Consider the following 22785-nt stretch of genomic DNA (forward strand, 5'->3'; position numbering starts at 1 on the left):
GCCCCAGTCAAATGCTAACCAGGGTGGTCAGCCTTGAGCACCTTGAGTAAGAGCCAGTCCATCGTACTGCAGGCCCAGGGATCATTACCTGGGACTGATACTTTCAGTAATGTTGTTCTAGCCATGTGCTGGCAAAATGTTTCTCACAAGCCAAGGAGCTACTTGCTCTTGGGAAGGCTGGATGTGCATGTTGGATGCGTTTGCAGAACTGAATTCTGCAGTTGTGGCTTTCTAGAGGATACTAGTGGGAGGTTCAAAAAATATAATAAGGGCATTATTATACATATATAATTTGATTCTTTTAGTCTGAAATAAGGCCCCAGTAAATTTATATTTGCTTGGCAGTGAGGACATAAAGCTTGGTTTGGCAGTTGCATTTAGCAAAACACTGTGAACTCAAGGGAAAAAATATTGCCTGGCTGAGTAGGTTGAACTAATGCTGAGAAATGGGGCTCTGTGAATCTGAATTCAACCTAGTTTTTCAGAGCTACTTACCCAGTCTCGTTCCACCGTTGGCCAGCTGACAGAAATTCAATATTTTTCTTTTAGTGAATGAAAAGCATAGTCAGAAACAGCCATTGGGTCAGGATCATATGCAAAAGCTCCTCTTGTGCTTTTGTTTCCTAATTGCTCTTGGAAGGATTTTTCGGACTGGGCTGACGCAGTTGTGTGTGTAAATTTCCTGGCAAATAAGGAAGGCAACTGTGTCCAAAAGACATTTTAGAGTGTGAATTCACAGCCTTTCCATGTCTAATCAAGGAGCGTAAACCATTAGCCACATGTTCTCCATTTCCATCACATTTTTTCACACTTAAACAAAAACATGCCAAAGAAAAGGTGCTACATATTTTAATGCCCCCAAATAGGAACCATGGGAGTCCGTTAAATGCTGTGGCCATTTCCAGCATACAAATCAATTTTCCTTGTGGTGGTGAAGTGGTGAATAATGCCTGGTTTGTTTAAAGGAGCATGACTGATTCTGGATGAAGAATCCTGTCACTTTGGCATTTTCAGTTTTATTTATTGCACGCAACCGTATAAAACCTGGTACTAATCTCAGTGCCAGTCTTACTAGTGGAAAAGCTGAACGGACCACATAACTCCTGGTGCAGCAAAGAGGTTCTCCTTCTGCAAGGCATTTGCTGGACTCCTGCAATTTTTTTTTAGTAACATGGCAGAGAAGGATTTCATCAGTTGGCATCTACTGGCTTTATTTTTTCTTCCATTTTGCCTGTGTCAAGATGAATACATGGAGGTGAGCAGAAGATCTTATAAACCAGTGGCCAAAGTGTTGCAAAGTCACCACCAGACTGGCCATAAAGGTTCCAGAAGCAGGGAGATATTGAAACAGCGGAGTCAACCTATAGAGTGGACTGTTGATAATAGCACTTCTGCAGACCAAAAAGTCCTGAGACCAGAGGTAGATGATGTAGAACTGACTACCTCAGACAGAGTCCAGGTACTCTGAATTAATCTTCTAAAGATATCTTTAAAGCTAATGAGATTTTTTTTTTGCTAAGATTATTAGTGATATGTTTATGATATTATTTTATTAAATCTGTGTGTTGGTCTGTATTCTGCTGAGTTGCTTTATAGAATTTTTTCAATGAGCTAGTAGAAACAGCAGTGGTTGGGGACACTGGTTTCAACAGAGACAGCAGCCCTCTGTTTTGCTGAAACTATGATCCTGTGCAATCGTATATTCTCTATATACAGTTTCTTAATTATTTCAAGGTATTACTTATTTAATATATTGAAGTTTTAGATTCTGGTAACTCATCTGAATGTGAAGAAAAATTACAGAATTTATAGAGGTATTTGCAAAAGTTCAATTAGTAGAGAATAACTTTATTTTAAAATTATATATATGAAGTATACTCTTTTGAGCTTGAGACAAACATAATCAAATTCTGAAAGTTCAAAATTTTTATTCTAAGGAATATCTTGACAAAAAGATACTAATGTATTGAGTAGATTTAATGATATATGTCACCTTGACAATTTCAGTAGAAAGAAAGTCTTGGAAAGAAACCCTAAATCATCTGTAGTATCTGCTTTTTAAACTTGAGATCTTTTAGTGCCCTTTACATGGCATTTTGGATATTATAATCATTAACTCACAGCAGAGGGAAAATGGCATAATTTGTTTATACATAAAATATTGCAATCCTAATTTAAAAGGAAAAATCTGAAGGGTGGAAGATGAAGCATTTTCTAGCACTAGGCAAAACAAAATTCAACTCAAATGTGGTTTTTGTTGATTGCTGTTTTTTAGAAAGAAGAATGTGTTTTGTTTCTATTGCTGATAGAAATGTTTGAGTCCTGTGTAGTTCACCTTTTATCATTTGTGTTTTAAAATTCTTTCAGATCAATATTTGGTATTTTGAATTCAAAAAATAATGGACATGCAGACAAGTGTTGAACAATAACCTGCAGAGGGAAGATTTGACTTTAATCCTGTCCTAGACTTAAAGAATTCAAACACATGTATGGGAATAAGTTTAATACACCACTACACTCCCTATATTTAAATTTTATAGTGATTTGCATTTCATATTTATTGTGCAAGAGTTATATGTTCCTCCAGTGCACTTAGCAAAATAGATATTTAAATGTAGGTATATTAAATTGCATTTGCAGTATATAAACAGTATAAACCATTAGGTACAGAGTCCAATGAGTCAGCTCGTACACGTGTACCTCTTCACTGGAGAGACAATTGTGCAGCTGCAAACTACAGACCATGTGTTACTGGTATTTAAAAATTTGCCTTTTACTCAACACAGTTTCAGATAATGTAGGATTTAATACCAAATTACAACTTCTTTAGGGGTCAAACTCTCCCTCACAGAAAGTGTCACTGTGCTTGGGGTGCATGTGTCTCTCATCAGAGAGCTTAATGCAACATGTTTGGAGTTGCCTGCTGGGGGAAGAGGCTGTGACATCGAAACTCAGCCCAGCGAGTCTTAGTACAGCTGATGGAAGTCATTTACCTGCCAGACCCTCTCTAAGAAGCAATATTTGCTGGGGAAATGATGCAATTTTTGGCTTACCAGAACGAAATGGAGCACTGGCAGATTCATGACAGGGATAATCCATCACAGAGCAGCTAATGCAATAGGTATTTTCCACCTCTGGACTTCAGGGATTTCCAGGCAGAGCAGGAACAAAGGTGGCACAGACATGTTAATTCGTGTCCAACTTCTGTCTTCCCCTTGAGCCATCTGAAAGCTGTTCCGTCCCTAAGTCCCTGCTTTCTCAGTTATCTTAGCTCTGGCTAGAGAATTTCACCGTCTTGCTCAAGTGTTTTACGGTCCCATTCCCTGCTGTGGAATAGAGACAACGGCATTTGTCTTGGCTGCATTGTTTCCACACTCCCAGTAAGTTAAAATAAAATAAAATATAATATCACTTTCTCAAGCACAAGAACTCCTGGTGACTGCAGAGAGCCATGCTAGACACATTCTTCCTTTTCAGGTTGATCTTTGAACACCTTCAGGTACCCCTCAACCTGCTGGTGTTTCATCCTGAATTTTGGCTTTTTAAACTATTAGCTATAGAAGGGGCACAGAAGGCTTTAGTGCCCACAGATGCGTGCTACTTCGCATTCTGAACAGGAGCCAAAAATGATGGATGTACATCACTTGTCTTCTGCAGTGTCTTAGACATATAACAGAAACCCATAAAATTACTCAGGAAGTAAAAGGGGGCTGGATGCCCAATTAAGATTTGTTCACAACTTTAAGTTAAGGGAATTTCATAGACCATCTGCTGCCTAGAACTGCCTCCTACATACTAAATAATGGGAAATTGAGCATATAGCCTTAGAAGTATTTCAAGTTTTCTATCTGTATTAGGATGTCAATGTGGCAGATGCATTTCACAAGCTCCTAAATCATACTCATGTTCTGAAAGCAATGCCAAAGATTTATTGTGCAATAAAATTTATGTGCAAATGGCTGCATAGGACACCCTTGGCAAGTAGGTTATAATTAATCTCTTTGTCCCATTTGAGTATAATTTTACTTTAGGAGCAGGTTTTTCCTTTAAATGTACTCTTCATTAAGTTGTCTGTTTTTAGAGATTAAGAATATCCTGAGTACTCATTAATATTGGCAGCTGAGTGGGAATATTTTTTTTCCTCCTAGTCAAAAGATCAGTAAAGATAATAAGTCAATACTACTTTATGACTTGCATAAGTAGTTATTTTAAAGTCAGTGGAACTGTTCTCACACAACCAAGCTGGCAGGACTTGCCTCATTTCACATGTAATAACCTGCTGAGCTTTTCAAGAGGTAATGCCAAAGACTATTTGGTTATGACCAGCACTAGTATCTATTTCATGACAACATGGCTGGTTAGGTAATCATCTAGTTTGGGATTTCAGTGCATTGGGTAAGAAAACAAATCTTGCTTGCACAGAGTCTCACATGCAGTCAAGTTTGCTGGATTCACACCTTCCCTTACCTATAATCCACAGTTCTGTATTTAAGTATTTCTAGGCCAAAATGAGTTATTTGCTCTTGGCAGGTGTGTATATGGTTTGTCTTCTCATTTAACATGAATAGCAAGTACTACCAAAAAAGAGCTGGAGACTTTAATCTCAGTGCAACACTCAACATTAGCATTTCATGTGGTGAAAAATGCTTGTGCAATTCGAGTCCTCTGGTACTCGGCCCCCATCCAAGGACTCAAAATGAGCTGGAAGCAGGGCTACTTCTTCTCTCACATTAGGAAAGCTTTAAACAGTGTGCCTAGTGATTGTCAGTTATGTTCTTCCTGGCAACTGGGAGAGATAAAACAGCAAGAAGGATACAAACAGGTTCCCCAGGAACAGACAGACCAACAGGCAGAACCCATTTTTCTTATAAAATATAGATGTTATCCAAAATTAAGGTAAAAAGCATAGTATTGACCAAAACCTCATAAATATGAAGCCATTCTGCCTATTGGCAAGTATTAACATTTCTGTAACTCTTTGAATATGAGGTATATTTGTTGAGCTATTGGGTTGTCCTTTATTCCAATGGTGGCTCCACTGTCAGTGGTTTCAGCTAGAAAGGGCATGTGTCTGTCCACTTGGAGGAGTTCCAGTTTTTCAGTGGCATGAAAAGGGTTTTCTGTAACGATGAACATAAACTCCCAAGCCTCTTGAAATTAATGAATTCTAGGGGTGTACTTGATATTGTTCAAAACACAGGCAGAAAGCTTTAGTGTTTTAGATCAGGCCAGGTGATGACCTTGAGGGCAGGAATACAGCACATCTATATGTGCATTTGGCAACTCCTATCCCAAGCAGAGGATGGTTTGCTGCCAATAGGTCTGCATTAGGCAAGTGATTTGAGCATGTAAAGTTGAGTGGAAAGAAGGGGAAGAAAGACAAATAGCAGAATGAGTAGAGAAATGTAGTAGTTGAGATTGGTGTAACTATCTCCCTCCAGGATTTAAGAACTGCAGATTTGCACCTCAGGATAATACCAAAGAATTATAGGGAAAAAGAAACAAAGAGGGAGAAATTAAAAGGAGGCAGAGAAACAAAACCAAACCCTGGACCTCTACCTCAGCTCACACATCAGAAGATTTGTGACCAGTAAATCATTGCAAGAACCTAGTTAGGATATGAGACTCTTAGTATAATTAAAATAATTTAGGAAGGAAAAGCACAGAAACAAAACTATTATCAAACTACTATTACAGTAGCTGAACTGTGTATAATAAACTCATTAGTTTATTTATATTAGTTTCAGCATATAAACGGGTTTTCATAGTTACATGCCCACGACTACAAATAACTAAATGTCCCAAACAACAGGTGTTGTGGTCAGTTCAAATTTGGGTTATGTATCTTGACAGTTTTTAGTTTTTCCCAACTTTAGCAGCCTGCAAATATGGAAGTCTGCAGCTGTCAACAGGAATATGGTGCACAGACATTTTTCAACATCTCCTTTGGGCAGTTCAACACTGTTTTCTTTATACTCAGTGAGGATAGTTTATTGGTGAAGGTCAAATTAAGTCCCTTGTGTCCTACCAGTCCTTATACATGAGTTCATTTGTCAACAAAGGTCAGCTGAAATCCAGGAGCCGTGAAAAGCAGACTAGGAATGTAACTGAAACTTTGATCTAACTTTCATTACTTGATATTATTTTATTTTCAAAATGCTCATTATTTGATGGGACACATTGTTTTCCTAGCTCACAGAACATTTCCCTTAAATTTTCCAAAACAAACATCTTCAGGGACAACCCAAGTATGAGAGATTTCAACCCAGGTAAGAAGTGTTTTGAAAACTTAACAAATACATAAACAGAGAATATATAATGAAGACCCTGTAACCAATATGTATATGATTGATTCCCTCCATGAATGAGCTATTTAACGTTTATTTTTGTGCAACTAGCCCCCACAAACGGGACCGCAGAATCCAGACTGTAGTTCCTGCTGCCGTGGTGACTTTGGACTTCGACTCTACCAAGGGCCTCCAGGACCTCCCGGGCCCCCTGGGATGCCAGGTAAAGATGAAGTTTAATTGTTTTTTTGATCAGTCTAATTACAGGCTATACGTTACAGGCTGTTCTATGAAATATCAAAAAATGGTCCAAATGTCTGTATTTGGGGACAGATTCAGGAACAGGTTTTTCTATAACTTCTTAGGAGACAGGTATTTTCAATTAGACTCTAAAGTCTTTTCCAGTGAAAACCCACTTGTTATTAAAATTCAGCTTTCACAAATTCATATTCAGAGTAATCTTATTACATTTTTAGGGCCATTTGGCCTGTCTTCTTAAAGCAGCATGAAGCTTCCATTAAAGTTGGAAGAACTTGTTCCCTGGAGTTGATGATTGCATCCACCTTTGAATATCCAGCTGTGCTATTGTGTTCTGTGTTCAGGAGGTTTTTTCTTCTAGCATACTACTAGCCAATATTTTACAGAGACTCACATACTTCAATTCTCTCTTAGAAACTTCTTCTTTTCCTTCTTTCTTCTTGTCTTCCACAATAAAAAGTATATTTTTTTGGCCATTAAAAATGCACACAGAAAGATGGGATACAAAAGAAAATGGCATAATTTTATATGATAATTAATACAGAAAAACAAGAGCCTAGAGAAGGGAAAAAGATAGTTGGTAAAAGTTTGTTATGGTAGCTACCTTCAGGGATTTGAAACCCGCTATTCCTATAGCAGATGTAGAATGTAAACGAACAAATCACTGCCTGACAGATTTGCCTCACCTTCAAAAGCCTATGCCTTCTGTTATCACAACAAAAATGAAAGTTCATAATCCTTCTGTCTCACAAATGTACTGAAAGTAACAGACATGATGGATGACCATGCACACAAAAAAATAATATAGTGATTTTTGGTAGAAACAGTTTACAGTGACAGTTAAATCTGACTGGTATGAAGTTAAATCTGAGTAAACGAAGTCTTTCAAGAACTAGCTTCAGTAGGCAAAATATTGAAATAAATCGTCACTTTGACATATTTTGGGTATCAGGCAAAATAAGGCATATTCGGTATTGGCTTGCTATGTGCTATTAATGCACCAACCCTCTATAAAAATAGTATTGAACATTAGAGAAGTAAGAGAAATCTAATGGTGAGGCCTCTTGTGCATAAATATTGCTTTCTGTATTAATAAATGGTTGGCCACTTGGAAGCGGGACACAATTTTTTATTAGACCTGCAATTTCAAGGCTGCAGTGGACACACCAGGACGCAGCCTAGTCCCAGCTTTGCCTTTTCCTCATGCAAGGATGTATCTCAGTCACACTCTGATGCCACCACAGATGCCACAAATGTGTGGCTGACAGCAGCCGTCTGCACCCTGGAATTTCTTTGTCTCCTTCATCTGCTGCATTTCATATCATTGTGGCCATAAGGGGAACAACAACAGCCTCTTTTCCCTTGATTGAATCAACTGTCGCTTGCAGACCTCTGTTCTGAATTGGTAGTGAAGCAGTTCTGGCTTTACATGAAGGATCACTGTTGTTATCCTTAAGAGTTATTGATTTCTCTACCCAAACAAAAATTTGCTTAATTTCTTCCACAATTTAGCTTCCTTGTTTGAAATAGATTTTTCCTCTCAACACAAAAACTCTGAAGAATCACTTAATCATTAGTTTTGATCTCAGACAACACCATTATTCTCGCAAATTCATAATCAGAGTGACTAATCGGAGAACAGGCAGAGTGGCAAAGAACCTAATTTAAATTCAGGTAGAATTAGAACAATGATGACACTAATTAACCCCCTGAGTAATTAATTGAAAGGTCAAGCTTTTGCTTCAGGTAGCCATAATAATTGCTCAGTGATTCTATCCATCTTTAAAATATTTTCAGTCACATAGAAGTTTGCTCAGTAGTTTCCTCAGTAAACATCAGGAAATAAGTAATATTGCAGATGCAGGAATGTATTTTTAGAATGACCATTTTTACAAGAAGCCACCTCAGAAAAGCTTAATTATAAAAGTCTTTCTTTAAATCTAGGAACATGCAATCAGTCAACCCCTTCAAGCTAACCAGCACCCTGAGAACGCAGATCCTCCCACTTTCGGCACAGATGGGTTATTTAGCTAGTTTGAGGCTACAGTTATTCTTCATCGTGTATGCATGTTTTAAAGATAGCCAATTGTTCTTCAAAATTATCTGTCCTATCCTAATTAACTCAAATTATCAGGAAATAAACTTCTACACAAAAGGAATAGCAAGAGCACTCATGTAGGCTACCTGGTATGTGTCAGCAGGCAGTGGCTTTCGCTTTCCTTGAGCCTCATGTTTGCCTTATGTCTTGTCCTTGCAAACTCCCCAACAATGCAATGACCCAAGACACCGGCAGTTTATACAGAAACACCAAGATAGCATGAGGGGCAACTCTTAGACATCAGTGTACATTCTTCTGGAAACTTGCTCATCAAAACCTTCACCTTCAGCTCAGCCACACAGCTGTTTCTTATCCATCACATCTCAGCCCGTGTTTTATGGTTCTGATGGAAACTGGTGGAAAAGACCCTGTTACAATTATTTGTTAAAATATCTTATATTAAATTACTTAAGTTACACAGAAAGCGCTGTTTCCTTTAAGGAAACCACGGAAACAATGGAAATAATGGAGCAACTGGCCAGGAGGGAGCCAAAGGTGAAAAAGGAGACAAAGGAGACATGGGACCGAGAGGAGAGCGTGGCCATCATGGACCCAAAGGCGAGAAGGGTTACCCTGGGATTCCTCCAGAGCTACAGGTACAAAAATCTCTGGCTTGCGTTGGCTGCAGCAGTTTGCAGCTTAAGGTTTTCTTCTCTGAAAAACAGCACCTAACCAGTGTAAGATACTTAATAAGCAAATCCACCTGTAAATTAATACAGTAAGAGACATATATATAGCCCTTGTCACGACTGACAAATGTGCTCTGCCAGATTTTCCTGGAAAGTAAAGACATCACTGCTTAGTCTTTCTGAAGAGTAAGTATCCAGCTGAGAAATGGGCAGGAAGGAACATATATACGGTTCCCTTTTAGGACACAAACCCAGTATTTGCATCATTAAAGGGGAAGTAGGCACTACCGTTTTTCTATCAAGCTGTATCACATACCTAACTGTGCTTCCTATGGAAAACTGTTTGCAAAGTAGCCACTCAGGCCCATGCTTCTCATGTCAGTCAGGCTTTGTGAGATTCTCTGAAGCAGATGTATTCAGGTCCTCAGAGTCTCAGGTCAAAACCTCCGAGCGCAGACAGAAGTCCTCTGGTTTTGAAAAATACCCCTCAGTAGCTATCTGTGGTTTTAAATGTCTCAAAACCTTAAGTATGTTGAGAAGTATGTAGGTTCTGCCTATGAATGAGCTCCCCAAAAGCAGGAGAGCATTACAAAATGGGTTCAAGCCTTGGGTGACCAGCTCTGCTGAGGGATGGGATATACTTGTTTGGGCTCAACACTGTGTTGACATAGTCCCACAGCTTTTGTATTAGACCTTTACAGGTACCAGGAACTTGGCAGATGGCAGAGAGCTTATGTATAAAAATATATAGTGCATATATATGAATAAATATTAACATATATGTATACCTGCACTACAGAGGAGGTTTGGTGCAGTCCTGCTCTTAAGGCAACAGAAAGTAAATGGGTAACTGGGATCCTTGGTTGCTGTTGCAAAGAGGGTTTAAAAGAGTTGTCCACACTGTATACTGCAGTCTAGCAACATATGGGTGGTTCACTGTCTCTGTGATGCATCGCAGCTAAGGTGCTAAAGGCAAGATTTAGATGCATGGCAAGCCTTTGAGATGTATCCCTTCAGGTCTCCAGTTGTCACTGTAGACATTGCTTCTGGTGGTCTTGCATCAGATCAGCCAGCCCCAAGTGCAGAACTCTAAAGCACCGCAGATGGCACCAGGTGCATTTGTGTGGGCACGTGATTGCAGTCAGTTTCAGCTCCAGAAAGCCTCCCTGTGAGGGAAGCACCTAAGCTCCCATTACAATTACTGGGGATCTAGAAGAGCAACTCAGCTTAACTTGATGGTCACTGCTGCTTTTGGGCAAATGGGACTTCACAGAATATATAGATCTCCAGAAAATATAAGGGAAATCATCCTCACATGTACAAACCTCAATGGAAGTGTCTTTGTCTTGATGTGATTCATATCCCCTCAAACCAGGTTCACCATAGAAGGGACAAAACAGGGTATAACAAACACGCACAAATAGAAATTCCACTTCCAAATGCTCTGACTACGGGGAAAAGTGAAATTCTGATCTATTTACAGATCCATATTCCAAAATTACTGGACTTCTGTAATAAAGCAGAATTATTTTTTTATTCTTAAAGAATTACTGGAATTAACATCATTGCTGAACATCTTAAAAATATGTTTGTTGTGATTACATTCAACATAAATTCTTTTCCAATTTTAAAATTAGCTATTAGTATTTTTTTCTTACCTAAAGGGACTGGTAGTAATTTGATTAAAAATGTGATTATGAAAGCAGACAAATAAAAGTTTATATTGCAATACCTACATCCATATAGAATTCCATCACTGTTTTTAACATGTGTTTAAAAACTCTTTACACAGTATAGCATATCATTTTTTGTTAATGTCATGCTTAAGAATTTTACAGCAGGGAGAGTAGGTACAGAGTAGGTACAGGAAAGTAGGTACAGGAGAAAACATTTTTGAATACAATACTGGTTTAAGTACAGGATTATTCTGAAAGTCTTGGTGTGTCCATGTTGATCTGCTACTTTAAAATGAGACCTAGGGAAAAAGGACATCTTTTTCAACTCTTCTAATCGGGCCAAGAAATGCAGCTCAGGGTCAAGGAGAATGTGAAATTGAATCTAGACAAAAAGTAAAAAACTCCCTCAGGCTGCCACTGCAGCTGCTTTGCTTTAACACATGATGAACTTTGATGTGATCCTGGCTGAGAAGCAAGAAGTTAACAATTTGCCATCACAGAAAATGCATCCAAGCAGGGATAAGGAAAATCAGCCCGAGCTTTCAGCTCACATCTGGAGCTCCTCAAATTTCTGAGCAATTGGCTAATTATTTCCATTGTTGGATCGAGACTTGCATTTCATCTTGCCTGTTTCAGTTTTGTTCTTATTTGGCTCTGAAATCAAAAGAAGTTGGTGTGGGGAGGGTTTTGTGGTTTATGGTGGGATTTTTTTTTTTTTTTTTTTTTTTTTTTTTTATGCCAGTGTAGCTGGAATCTCACAAAAAATGTAGTTTTTGTGAGGAGCAGTAACAACTGTAATTGAACACTTCTCATCTACGAAGTTAAGAGACAGATATAAAATGCCAAGTCCCTATGTCACATTCTGGCATCCAGGTGCAGCACTTCTGCCTGTACCCCATGTAATGACAGGCAAATGGGGAGGATCACAGACTCACAGAAGAAACAACCCCCTTCCCTGCCCATGCAACTTTACAGAGTCATTCCCTGGTATCTCGCTGAGGGCAATTTGAATTGTCCAATGTGGGTGGTTTTGCACTGCTGCCTCTGAAACTTCTTCCACAGCCAATATGTCTCACTGCAAGAAGTGTAACAGTAAGTTGGAGAACAGTTTTCACTTTCTTAGTTTCCTCTTTTCATCTCTACGACCCTCTGTTGTCATGACTGAGGGTACAGGGCAACAAATAAGAAAGAAAAAGCACCAACTGTTGAGTCCCAGCAACTGCACTTCTAGGAGAACTCTAATAAAAATGCTGAATGTATCTCTAAAGGTAGTTAGCAAGAAACTCTAATTTGTATAGATTTTACCAAGCATTATTTGTTTCACACATTCAGTTAAAAGCAATATCTAGTCTAAATGCATTGGGGAATGTCTAAAAACTAATTAAATTACTTTTATTGGAAACACCATTCATTTCAACACCAGTTTTCTATTGCTTAATTCTATAGAGATTAAAAAGTAAACAAAATCCCAAACGAAGGTCCTGACTTGCAAGCACTTGCCCATACACTTACCTTTACAGTCATGAATAGTCCAATTGAATGCAAGAAGTCCAGTCCACTTTCATTCAATGGGAGTTTTGTTACTGGTGTTTAATGGCCTTGGAGCAGGCCCTAGAAGAACATCTCTGTTAGGAAAATAAACAGACCGCAAATACAGGGAAAAAATCTGTAGCTGGCTCCCTTACACATGTGCATTTTGGAAATGACTGCTTAAATAAGAAATGCATTTTGCAGGTCGCATTTATGGCTTCCATGGCTACTCACTTCAGCAACCAGAACAGCGGGATCATCTTCAGTAGTGTTGAAACCAACGTTGGGAATTTTTTTGATGTAATGACTGGGAGATTTGGTGCTCCAGTGAATGGTGAGTATTTGCCAAACAAAATAATACGATTCTGTGAGCTATAGGGAGAAGCATGGTCAATAATAATGAGAAACTAATTATCTGCCTTTGCGCAACGCACTGATGAGACTTGATCTGTGTAGTTCTTGCTACCTGCTTTCAGGAAAAATGAAATCGGAAACCAAGCAAGCCAAGAGAAGGTTGTCAGGCAGTGAGAACAATGCATGGAGGCAGGAGGAAGAGGAATGGCCGAAGCTGCGGATGAAGCAGGACCATTTGCTTTGAGACCTTTAGCTCCTCAGCCACTGTGATACCATGGCTTTGATGCTGCAGCAGCAGCAGATTGGTGGTTGCCTCCTTTACCTCCTGCCTCCATACACTCTCTTCAATCCCAGCTTCCCTCATGCCAGTTCAGTAGCAACTTGGCCAGCAGCAGATGCCTGGCTGGAAATGAGGCATTACCATTTACCCTGAGTTATTTCTCAGCTGCATCAGTCCCCCATCTTATGCAGCTGTGGCACAGGGAGAACAATAGGAGATGGACGAGGCAGGACCAGAACAAAAACCATGTCTAAGCAAAGCCTGAAGGCACCTTCCTTCACTTGGCTTTTCTCACCCTGACATTCATTTACTCACTGCTATGGGAAATCAGGCTGTCCAAGCTTGCTGTAGCACATATTACTGACAGTTAAGGGTATGTGTCCTCACATCTGCTTCCTTTTGAGGTTAAAATATACGTGGATGTCAATGAATTCTGACCCAAAATGATTTAATGATGTTGAAGGAAACTCCAAGCTCCCATTGCAGGGTCAATGCCACAGGCTCGTTCTTCAGGAATGAGGAGCTTGTTGCCCCTCCTGAGTACTGCAGAGCTCACGACACGTGACGTGGTTACACAACATTGTTGGCACCTTTCAGACAGAGAAAGAGCTTAAAAGGGTGAAGGTAAGGGTGTGTCATGCAAGAACCGCTCGTGCCCTTCCTGACCTGGGTGACATGCTGCTTGTCTGACAGCCTTTGAGGCTGAGCCGTGGGAATGCCCTCTTGGGAGACAGTGGGAGCAAGAAGGTAAGGAACAATGGTGAGAGAGGGGTCTCAACTGAGCCTCTGGAAAAGTTCCCTTTCAGTGAGGAGGAAGGGATGAGTGGTCCTGCCATGTTCAAATACAGCAATTTCTCTGGAACAGGATGTAGCTGAACCCTCGTCACGTGCAGAATAAAAATGAATCAGATTTTGGCACACTATAGGCAGAAACAAAATACCCACTGGAAGGTAATTTTAGCCTGAGCTCTTATGTTTTCTGAACAAGAAGTGTGAGTCTGCAGCATGACTACCTGCCTCCAGGAAGCAAATATCTTGTATTTGTTAATCTTTTCAGGGGTGTACTTCTTCACCTTCAATATGATGAAACATGAAGATGTGGAGGAAGTGTATGTGTACCTGATGCATAATGGCAATACAGTTTTCAGCTTATATAGGTAAGTGGAGGGCCAGGGCATTTTAATGCAAAAGACAGGCTTGCACAGATGTGACAGCTTTCTCACATTTCACAAAACACGAAATTTTGCATTTTTTAAAAGAAATTCTGTAGAGTAAAATAACCAACAAAGTAAAACAATTGTATTTTGCCCTCCTCAACTTGCAAATTTGGACCATACTTGCCAGATTCTGGACCTAAAATTCAGCCTTTCTCACAAGTTCCTCAGAGCTCCGGGGAAAGGAATTAGCACTGCAAGTCAGGGTTGGAGTCCAGTGGTAACACTCTGTCATTCTGCTAAAACACATTTTCATCCTCATTTTGCCTGTCAGAGACAGGGCATAATGAAGTTTTCAGCAACTAGTAACAGTCTTGTTAAAGATCAGGGGAGAGCAATTTGCTTTAAAGGTGTAGAGCATTTAAACTGCTGTAGTAAGGATGAGTAAGAAGCAAAGGTCCTGCATTTACTGGCTTTGTTATCATTAGCACACTTTGAATAAAAATTTCTAAACTCTTTGTTACCTGGAGGATTAGGAAGACTAGGATCCACTTCTAGCTTATCAGCTTCTATAAGGACCAGGTCAAGAAGCTTGTAGCCAGATGGATATCTACAAAAAATACGTGTTTGAAAAAAAAAAAAATTCTTTAACACCAACTAAGGGTCTGATGCCTAAATCAAGCTTTGGTCATGAGTCTGAATAAACAGACACAACAGCTTAGATTGGTCACACTCGATTTTAGGCACTTGAATGACGGCAGGTTCATTTAAGCTGTCCAGGTTCCTTCAAAAGCCCCGTACCTGGAGCACCACCAAAGGCTGCTTCATTTCAAATAGGTCTTTCCTCCTAAAGAAAAAGTGCCCAGTATTTTTCCCCTGATGCACTGGTGTCAGAAAAGGTAACAGGTGAAAAAAAAGGGAACTAGTGCTTGCACAAAGCCAGCAGGTTATCCCACACCAAACGTACCTACATCGCAAGGGAAGGGCTTGGGATGGAGTGAGCTGCTGGTCTCTGAGGCTGCTTGTGACAGGAGCACAGGGACACAGCTCACATGAGACTCCTGACCTGGAGGAATTTAAAATTAGCTGGGATCAATCCAAGGGAAAAGAAGCATCATGGGAAACCTGGAGTGTTGTGATGAATGAGCAGAGTTTTATTTTAGACAATAAATTTGTTCCTGTGCCCTGGAAAAAAACATGTAGGTTAAACTTCAAGAACTCCAGAAAGAAGCAAAATTATGTGATTAAGTCAGGTGCAAAATTTGACTAGGAAAACAAATGCAGAAAGATGCCAATATTTCCTCCTAAAACTGAAAAAAAAATTGGCAAGCCTTTTAAGAGAGTTTTGCTCAGGAAAACCAGGTTCTTGCTTGGATTATTATTTTTTTTTAAAGTTGTTTGCTTCATCAACTTTGAGAAATAAAAAGCTGACTTGTTAAAATATTCATCCTTAGCTATGAATCTAAAGGGAAAGCAGACACTTCAGGAAACAGCGCGGTGCTAAAACTTGCCAAGGGAGATGAAGTTTGGCTGCGAATGGGCAATGGAGCCCTCCACGGGGACCATCAACGCTTCTCCACCTTTGCTGGGTTTCTGCTTTTTGAAACCAAGTAATAAAAGAAACAACCCAACAGATGTTTATCTGAGGAAACTTCTTTTTTGGAACTGGTGTTTTTCTTTAGACTGTGGACTAGCATTACAACATTGAAAGATGAGGAATAGTTGTTTTGATGCAATGAGTTGCTATTTGTGTAGATGAGCTGAATACATTGGGTAGCTGACACACTTAGAGACACATGGAAGACATACTGTCACCTGGGTTCTATCTAGAGAACTATTAAATGTTGCTATTGCTCTCTTCTCCAAACTGACTAAAAACAAAGAAAGAGGATTTAAAATGATTTAGAGAGTAGTTGGCGCAGTAAAGCCAATTTTGTCTATAAAAATAGTTTTGTCAAGTGTATGTCAGGAATTGAAAAATTGATTAATGGTTTTCTGTTCAGTTATTTGTTTCTTATTATATGTTCATTTCAGTTTGCATCACGGAAATAGGCCTGAATGAATTAAAAGTAGGCTCAGCTGAAACCAGGTTTAAAGGAGGAAGTTTTTACTGAACTAGAATTAACTTTACAAATAGAAGAAAAAATGTGAAAATAAAAATGTCAAGGATTCAGGTTTATTGTATTCCCATCTCAAACCTCTTAAGCATCTGGTGTCATGTTTCATAGATGTCTAGTACATATTTATGCTCACTCAATCCTTCTTAAAAAAAAAAAAAGGAGTGGTAGTAATTCTTGCCTTAATAGAGCTTGAAGCTAAAGTAATTTAGCCTGCAGTGTATGGGGATCAGACAGGGGAACTGTAACGTTTCCTCCTAGACTTAAACTGTCAAAATCTGATGTAACTGAGTGCAAAGTATCAAAGCAGAGACATATATGCTGGAGAAGTTGGGATATGCCCACAGTACAAACAGAGAAACAGACACTTTGTGGAGTTTGGAGCTCTTCTGGAAGGATCTACATTTTAATATTGCATATTTACTTAACAGTGAAGTTGTTGACACAGTTTTCCTACCAGCTTTCCAAGAACCAGTATTATAGGAAAAGACGTTGCTGTCTGGCAAGGCAGCAGCTAACCCAGTTCAATATTTAACTGGTGAAAGCAAACACTGGTGGCTCAGAAGCTGTGGTCACAGTAAACTGGGCCACTCTTCAGCACCAAAATCTGCCACTGGCTTTCCAAAATTTTTGGTAAATGAACTCCTGTCTTGCTATTTACTTTTCATCACAATCAGCACAAATATACTAAGAAAATACAGAAGTTTGAATGTATCTTCTGCACATTCTGGCTCTCCACACACAGACTAATGAAGTATAAATCACATTTTAACAGACATTACATTTTAACTAAACATTGCCTGCCATTAATGTATAACAAGCAGGTGGGGTTAGGAAAACATTTATTTGAAATTCTTTTATACTAGATACAGATAGCACTAGCATGACAACAGAGCAAATGAATCAAAATCTGCTCTATGAATTTTTATGTCCTTTTACATGTTCCCAGTGTATGTAAACCACGTCTTGTGATGAAAAATGCATGTTGATACTTGATGATTATGACTTGTGAATTTTTTTAGTTTTATGCATCAACCACTGAAAATATTAGCTTTAATGAACTGACATCTGATGAGTTTTCTTGTTTCTTTATGAACTTGGGTCAGGTTTGCACCATGTAGGTTTTCAAAACCTGAGACTATGTCTTTTTAATACGCATTTTAGTAAAATTCTGGCATGCCTTCAAACTAAACCACGCCCACCAGGTAATCAGATAATGTTATTCTTTTGGAATACGTGGACAAGTTGTATGAGGTATACGGCATCATAAGCTAACATTCACAGTAAGAAAAATCTTGAAAAAAATTGTTTCTTTTTGTGTTAGGAATGTTTTGCTTACTTTGTAAAACACACATTTACCCAATAAAGATTAATAGTCATAAAACTATACTGGTTTATTCATATCTATATTTACTGAGGACCTTCACCATTTGTAAGGACATTTACCAAGGATAGCTAATAGGTGCGGGAAGAGACTATGCTGGCTTCTTGACATTGCAAATTCCTCCCAACAGGAGGGACTGGCTGGGTCACTATTTTCTGCCATTGGATTGATGAAATCAGTGCTCAGATATTGGCATGAAGACTGTGAAGATGACGGTGGGAGAGGCTGAATATTGTGCATCTGCATTTGAAATGGGGCAGGGCATCCTCCATGAACACATTCACAGAAAAATAAAACCCATTTGGTGCAGGGTTTTATTAAACAAAAAGACTTATTGTGTTAACTGGTAAAAAAATGCACAAATGGGAGTTTTATCCTTCTGCTTTTCTGAAAACAATCCAGCAGATGTGAGAAATTCCACAAAAATTGTTTTTTTAAAAGAATCACATTGTTACAACACCAAGAATGGAAATACCCATGTTAAAATCATCTTGGAACACCTTAGGTCCTGTTTCCTGTGAATGTTTCTCACAGTATGTTCTTCCCATCACATAGTCACATGCTACTTCTTGGCCTCATACAGCAGCAATTATATGATGCCATGATAGCAAGAGAATAATATAGAACAGCTTCGTTCAACATGTTCATCCAAATGTATAGCACTGTTACTACAGAAAATAGAGCATACTAATATGTAGGAAAGAACAGCCAAATTAAATTCAGAGCAGCAACCTTTGTTTTAGCATTTTTAAAGTTTCTAGGAGCTTCATTTTTCAATCTTAGTGATTCTTTGAAAGAAAAGCACTCCAGGTGCTCACAGCATACTAAAATTGATGACAGTTCATAAGGGCTGGAACTCCAGGTCAGGAGATGGGAATTCAGAGTTCGTGCCATTCTGTCATGCAAAAAGTCCTGGCCTGCAGCTGAAGTGCTGGATGGAATTTGTCTCCTCTTCATCTTTTAAACTAGAAAAGAGTAGAAGTATGATTGTTTTGAATAAAATCTTCCAGATACTGCATCACTTCAAATCAATGCTCTCTTCCCTCCAAGACCACCTGCTTCTCAGAATGGTTCATGTTTGTTTTCTCTAATTATCAAAGGCACACAAAACAAAGAAGATGAATTATGTATGTCATAGCTAAGGCACAAATAAATAGCTCATGGGCAAGGTGATGGAAAGACTTCATAAACACAAAGGCGTATAAATCCATCGCACTAGCAATGCAGGAGAAATTGTATTTAATGAATGTGGTAGACAACCCTGTCCAGCAGGAATGGTTCTCCAGAAATAAATTAGGGCAGGATGGCCAAGCAGTAGCATGTTTGGTGCCCAGCACAGCGCTGAAGCTCAGTATTCAGGCAAACTAAATCTGTCAATAACCCTGGTCTAGAGTTTCCAGTCCCTACAGCAGTGGTTAATAATAAACTCACAGGAAAATATTTATTTTCCCTCAATTAGCCAATATGAAGATTAGCTATATAGAGCTACTTGCTATTCTCTTACTGTAAATCACAAAAGCACAGTAATACCATAAGCTGTGACTAAAAGGAGATAAAAAGATTAGTATTTTGGTTTAGGTACAAGGGTAAAGGTCCAAAGTACAGAAAAAAAATGTCACAGGCATCAGTAATTTGTTCTACTACTTTGAATATCAGGGTGGAAACTTCTGGCACTGTTAAAATCAATGGCAAAGCTTGTTCACTACAGGAAGGCCAGATCACCATCCCAATGCCTGACTGGACTAAACAACTCACAATGAGTAGTTTTTCCAGGATATTTTTACTTTAATGAAGTAGCACAAGGCAGCTTATACAAATACCTTCTGTGGATGAGACCGAGTTTTCATTTCTAAATCTGTAATTCATAAGATTCTCATGTAGCATGCATTCACAGCTACTGTAGAGGGATGTATCAATCTCAGGATAGACTCACTTCTGGGCTTTTTTCTGGTGTGTGGTGGGATGTATGTTTAAGACAGCAAGCAATGATGTGCAAATTCACTCTCACACAGAAGCACAGAAAGGCAAAGAGATGCTCCAAGCTGAAGAACCTATTGAAACGGCAGAAATTAAAGTGTTGCATTAGATGAGCACATTGTATGAGGGACAGTATGTCACAACAGCACACAACACGAGGTCAGAAATGTGAAGTATCACATATGCTGACTTGGTGGATATGAAAACGTGTTATGAACTGAGCACAGCTTCTTTTCAGGCAATACATAAATGCAAGCTTTGGGATAAAGCACCCATGCTTGAAAGCTTTGATAAATCTGGGACACAAAAACACTACCATAAATTGCATTAGAAATCTGAAGTTCTCAACTTCAGATTAATACAGGTATGTTTGAATTTACTACAGAATTTTCACCCTAACTAGCAACCTACTACTTGCATTTTCAGGCAATTACAATTATCAGGATTTGAAATATTACAACAGATGTGAGCAATGCCTTCTTTTTCATTTAACAAAACCAATACAAACTGTACTGACACCATTATCTCTTTAACCACGTATTAAGGTGGACTAAATTGTAAACAATATAAAAGTGAAAGGGGAGAATCAAGGGTTTTTTGCACCCAGCTATAACTTTACATTCCTGCCTTGGTATTTCTAAAGGACTAAAAAGTAAAGAGTAATTGTAAACAACAGATCTGATACAAACTGTAAAAGCCTGGCATGCAGTGTGGCCAGCTTGTCACAGAACTGCCTGCACCTCTGCAAGAAATTTTGATGTAACACACAATATACATATCAACTTTATAACACTGACTGGGGAATATATTAATTTCAGTATAGGAATTACAAACATTTCATAGGATGATGGATAGTGACTCACTTATGCAATGCAATTAAACTCACAAAAGCAGTCCGACAAGGTGTGAAACACAACTGAGTGTCCTGCCACCCACACTGGGATTTCAGCCTCAAAACAACCTCTGCAGCTGAATTCATAGAGACACCTACTCGATGCTGCATATTAATGATGCATATAAAATGGTATCGCATAGAAAAGCACTGCACTGTTTTCACTGTAAACCCACACTCAGGGATGGCTCCTTGTTTTTACCATATATTTTCTGCTGGCCAACTTGTTGCTTCAGGAGAGTTTGCTGGATTTAGATTACTAGCCTCATGTCTTGGTTAATTAGAATATCTGTTTATCTCTCATGTCTGTTTACTTCTTAGTTTGTTAAAATATTTAATTTGAAAGTGGATTAAAAGCTTGTGAAATGCTGCCCTCACCTCCCTGAGACTGAAATCATTTAATAAGGTCCTGACTCAAATGTTTCTGCCCCAGAGCACCCATTGTAGTGGTGGATGACAGCAAAAATGCAGGTGCTCACTTAAAGCACAGCAAAATCCAGGCATTATGCAGTATGTGATTACGGTGTCATTTGGATGTGATAAACTAAAAAGCATTAGGCGAAATGAAAGAAGGTGACTCAACAGAAATTGCCTGTTCCTATTCAACACAAACTCCAAGACCTGAAGATGAGAGGGGACAAGCGAAACTGCAAATTATTTTTAAAAATGCTGTGTCCCAGTAACATGATGGTAACTGTGGAAACAAACCTTTATATGAAAAAGTGTCTTTAAGGGAGATGGATAATAACCAAAACAAGCCTGCTTCATTTGAACGAAAATACACATTTTTTTTTTTCTCCACCATTTCTTGTGGGTGTCAGCACAGCAGTGGGTATGAGAAGCACTTGCATTATAGGACCAGGAAAAATATATGACCTGGAAAATAAAGGATATTCCTGCAAGAGACCTTTTCTGTTTAGAACAGGGGTTAGAACAAATTCTGCATTTGTATTTGGAGCCTTTGCCCATTTTTGTAGTCCAACTAATTTAAAGAAATAAATAAAATGAAGGTGGAACTGATTTTCAGGGCCCCTTCCCTCTGTCTCATACCTGGTAACGTGAAATACTGGGAGCAAGACATAAGTTTGAAAAGTTGTGCTAATCTAACGCCTGCTTCGTCACCTCCCCTGGATGGATGTCCATTCCTGTGACCAGCCTGTACAAAAACGAAATGAGTGTGGCCTCCAGTCAAACATGGCTGCTTCTCTGGCAGGCTTTATTAAAAGAATGACTGTGCATGAATGCGGGCTTTATTAAACCTTGTCTGATTTAACCAAACACAACCCCCTGTGCTCTGTGCAAAGGAGACGGTGGAAGTGTTAGGAAGACGGGAGATGTTTATTGCTGAGGGTCTATGACACTCCTGGCTGGCAGAATCATAGAATGTCCTGAATTGGAAGGGACCCACAAGGATCATCGAATCCAACTCCCGTCCATGCATGTGACAACCTCATGGTTCACACCATGTGTCTGAGGACACTGTCCAGTCTCTTCTTGAACACTGCCAGGCTTGGGGCTGTGATGCAGGCTGGGCTGATGTCACCCATGGTGATGGTCTTCCCTTTGTAGCATCAGTGAGCTAATAGTTTTGCACAGGTGAGCTGTGAGCATCAGGATTGTCATTAAAATTCGTATTTGTTCAAAACACCGGTGGCGTGCTTTCCAGAAGCAGCTGTGCCAGCCCCGTCCTAACCAGATTTAGCAGAAGCTGCGTGCAATGTCAAACCGTAGCTGCCGCCCCTGCCTCTCTAGGAGAGGCTATGGCTGTGGTAGCAGCAGCAACAGGACCAGACAGCCCCGTTTAAAGGCACATCTGGTGAAAATAATAAGTTTTTTATCAGCTCTTCTGCCAACGTGTGTGACTGGGGTAAGCCACGGCCCGTGCAGCTTTGGAGCACGCATGGCAGCCCCAGGCCTGGTGTTGCTGTGAGCCGCCCGGCAACACACCGCAGCTGAGGCCAAGGAGGCTTTTTGAAAACTGTGTGTTGATTTTCACGTTCTCCGCTGTGTCTCACACCCCACCCCGGCAGCAAAGGAATGCCGGTCTCCTGACTAACACCCACCTGCGGAGGGACATGGGGCGACCCTCGCTCAGGACCCCCCACGGGACCCTCCCATTGCTGAGGCAGCTCGGGGGGAGCGAAGCGCT

The 22785-nt window shown here is 39.6% G+C and overlaps 1 protein-coding gene and 1 long non-coding RNA gene across 5 annotated transcripts; one reads left to right on the forward strand and one right to left on the reverse strand.

The window, feature by feature from the left end:
* Positions 1–1082: 1082 nt before the first annotated feature.
* On the forward strand, positions 1083–18728 carry C1QTNF3 (C1q and TNF related 3). Of its 2 annotated transcripts, none has more exons than XM_082074638.1 (6): positions 1083–1459; positions 6399–6510; positions 9085–9239; positions 12683–12812; positions 14170–14269; positions 15721–18728. In XM_082074638.1, exons 1-6 carry the CDS (start codon positions 1172–1174, stop codon positions 15878–15880), a joined length of 945 nt encoding a protein of 314 aa, XP_081930764.1. In that variant the 5' UTR covers positions 1083–1171; the 3' UTR covers positions 15881–18728. The 2 variants fall into 2 exon arrangements, with proteins under 2 accessions (XP_081930764.1, XP_081930765.1); XM_082074639.1 differs by having other exon boundaries at positions 1083–1255.
* Positions 10846–22775, reverse strand: LOC309451149. Of its 3 annotated transcripts, none has more exons than XR_014186190.1 (3): positions 22700–22775; positions 12461–12559; positions 10846–12023 (listed from the first exon to the last, which is right to left on the reverse strand). It is a non-coding gene; the product is annotated as an uncharacterized lncRNA (long non-coding RNA). The 3 variants fall into 3 exon arrangements; XR_014186191.1 differs by having other exon boundaries at positions 10846–12109; XR_014186192.1 differs by lacking the exon at positions 22700–22775 and adding an exon at positions 14791–14878.
* Positions 22776–22785: the final 10 nt, after the last annotated feature.

Source organism: Streptopelia decaocto (genome assembly GCF_964273445.1).
Source record: "Streptopelia decaocto genome assembly, chromosome: Z".
Lineage (NCBI taxonomy): Eukaryota > Metazoa > Chordata > Aves > Columbiformes > Columbidae > Streptopelia > Streptopelia decaocto.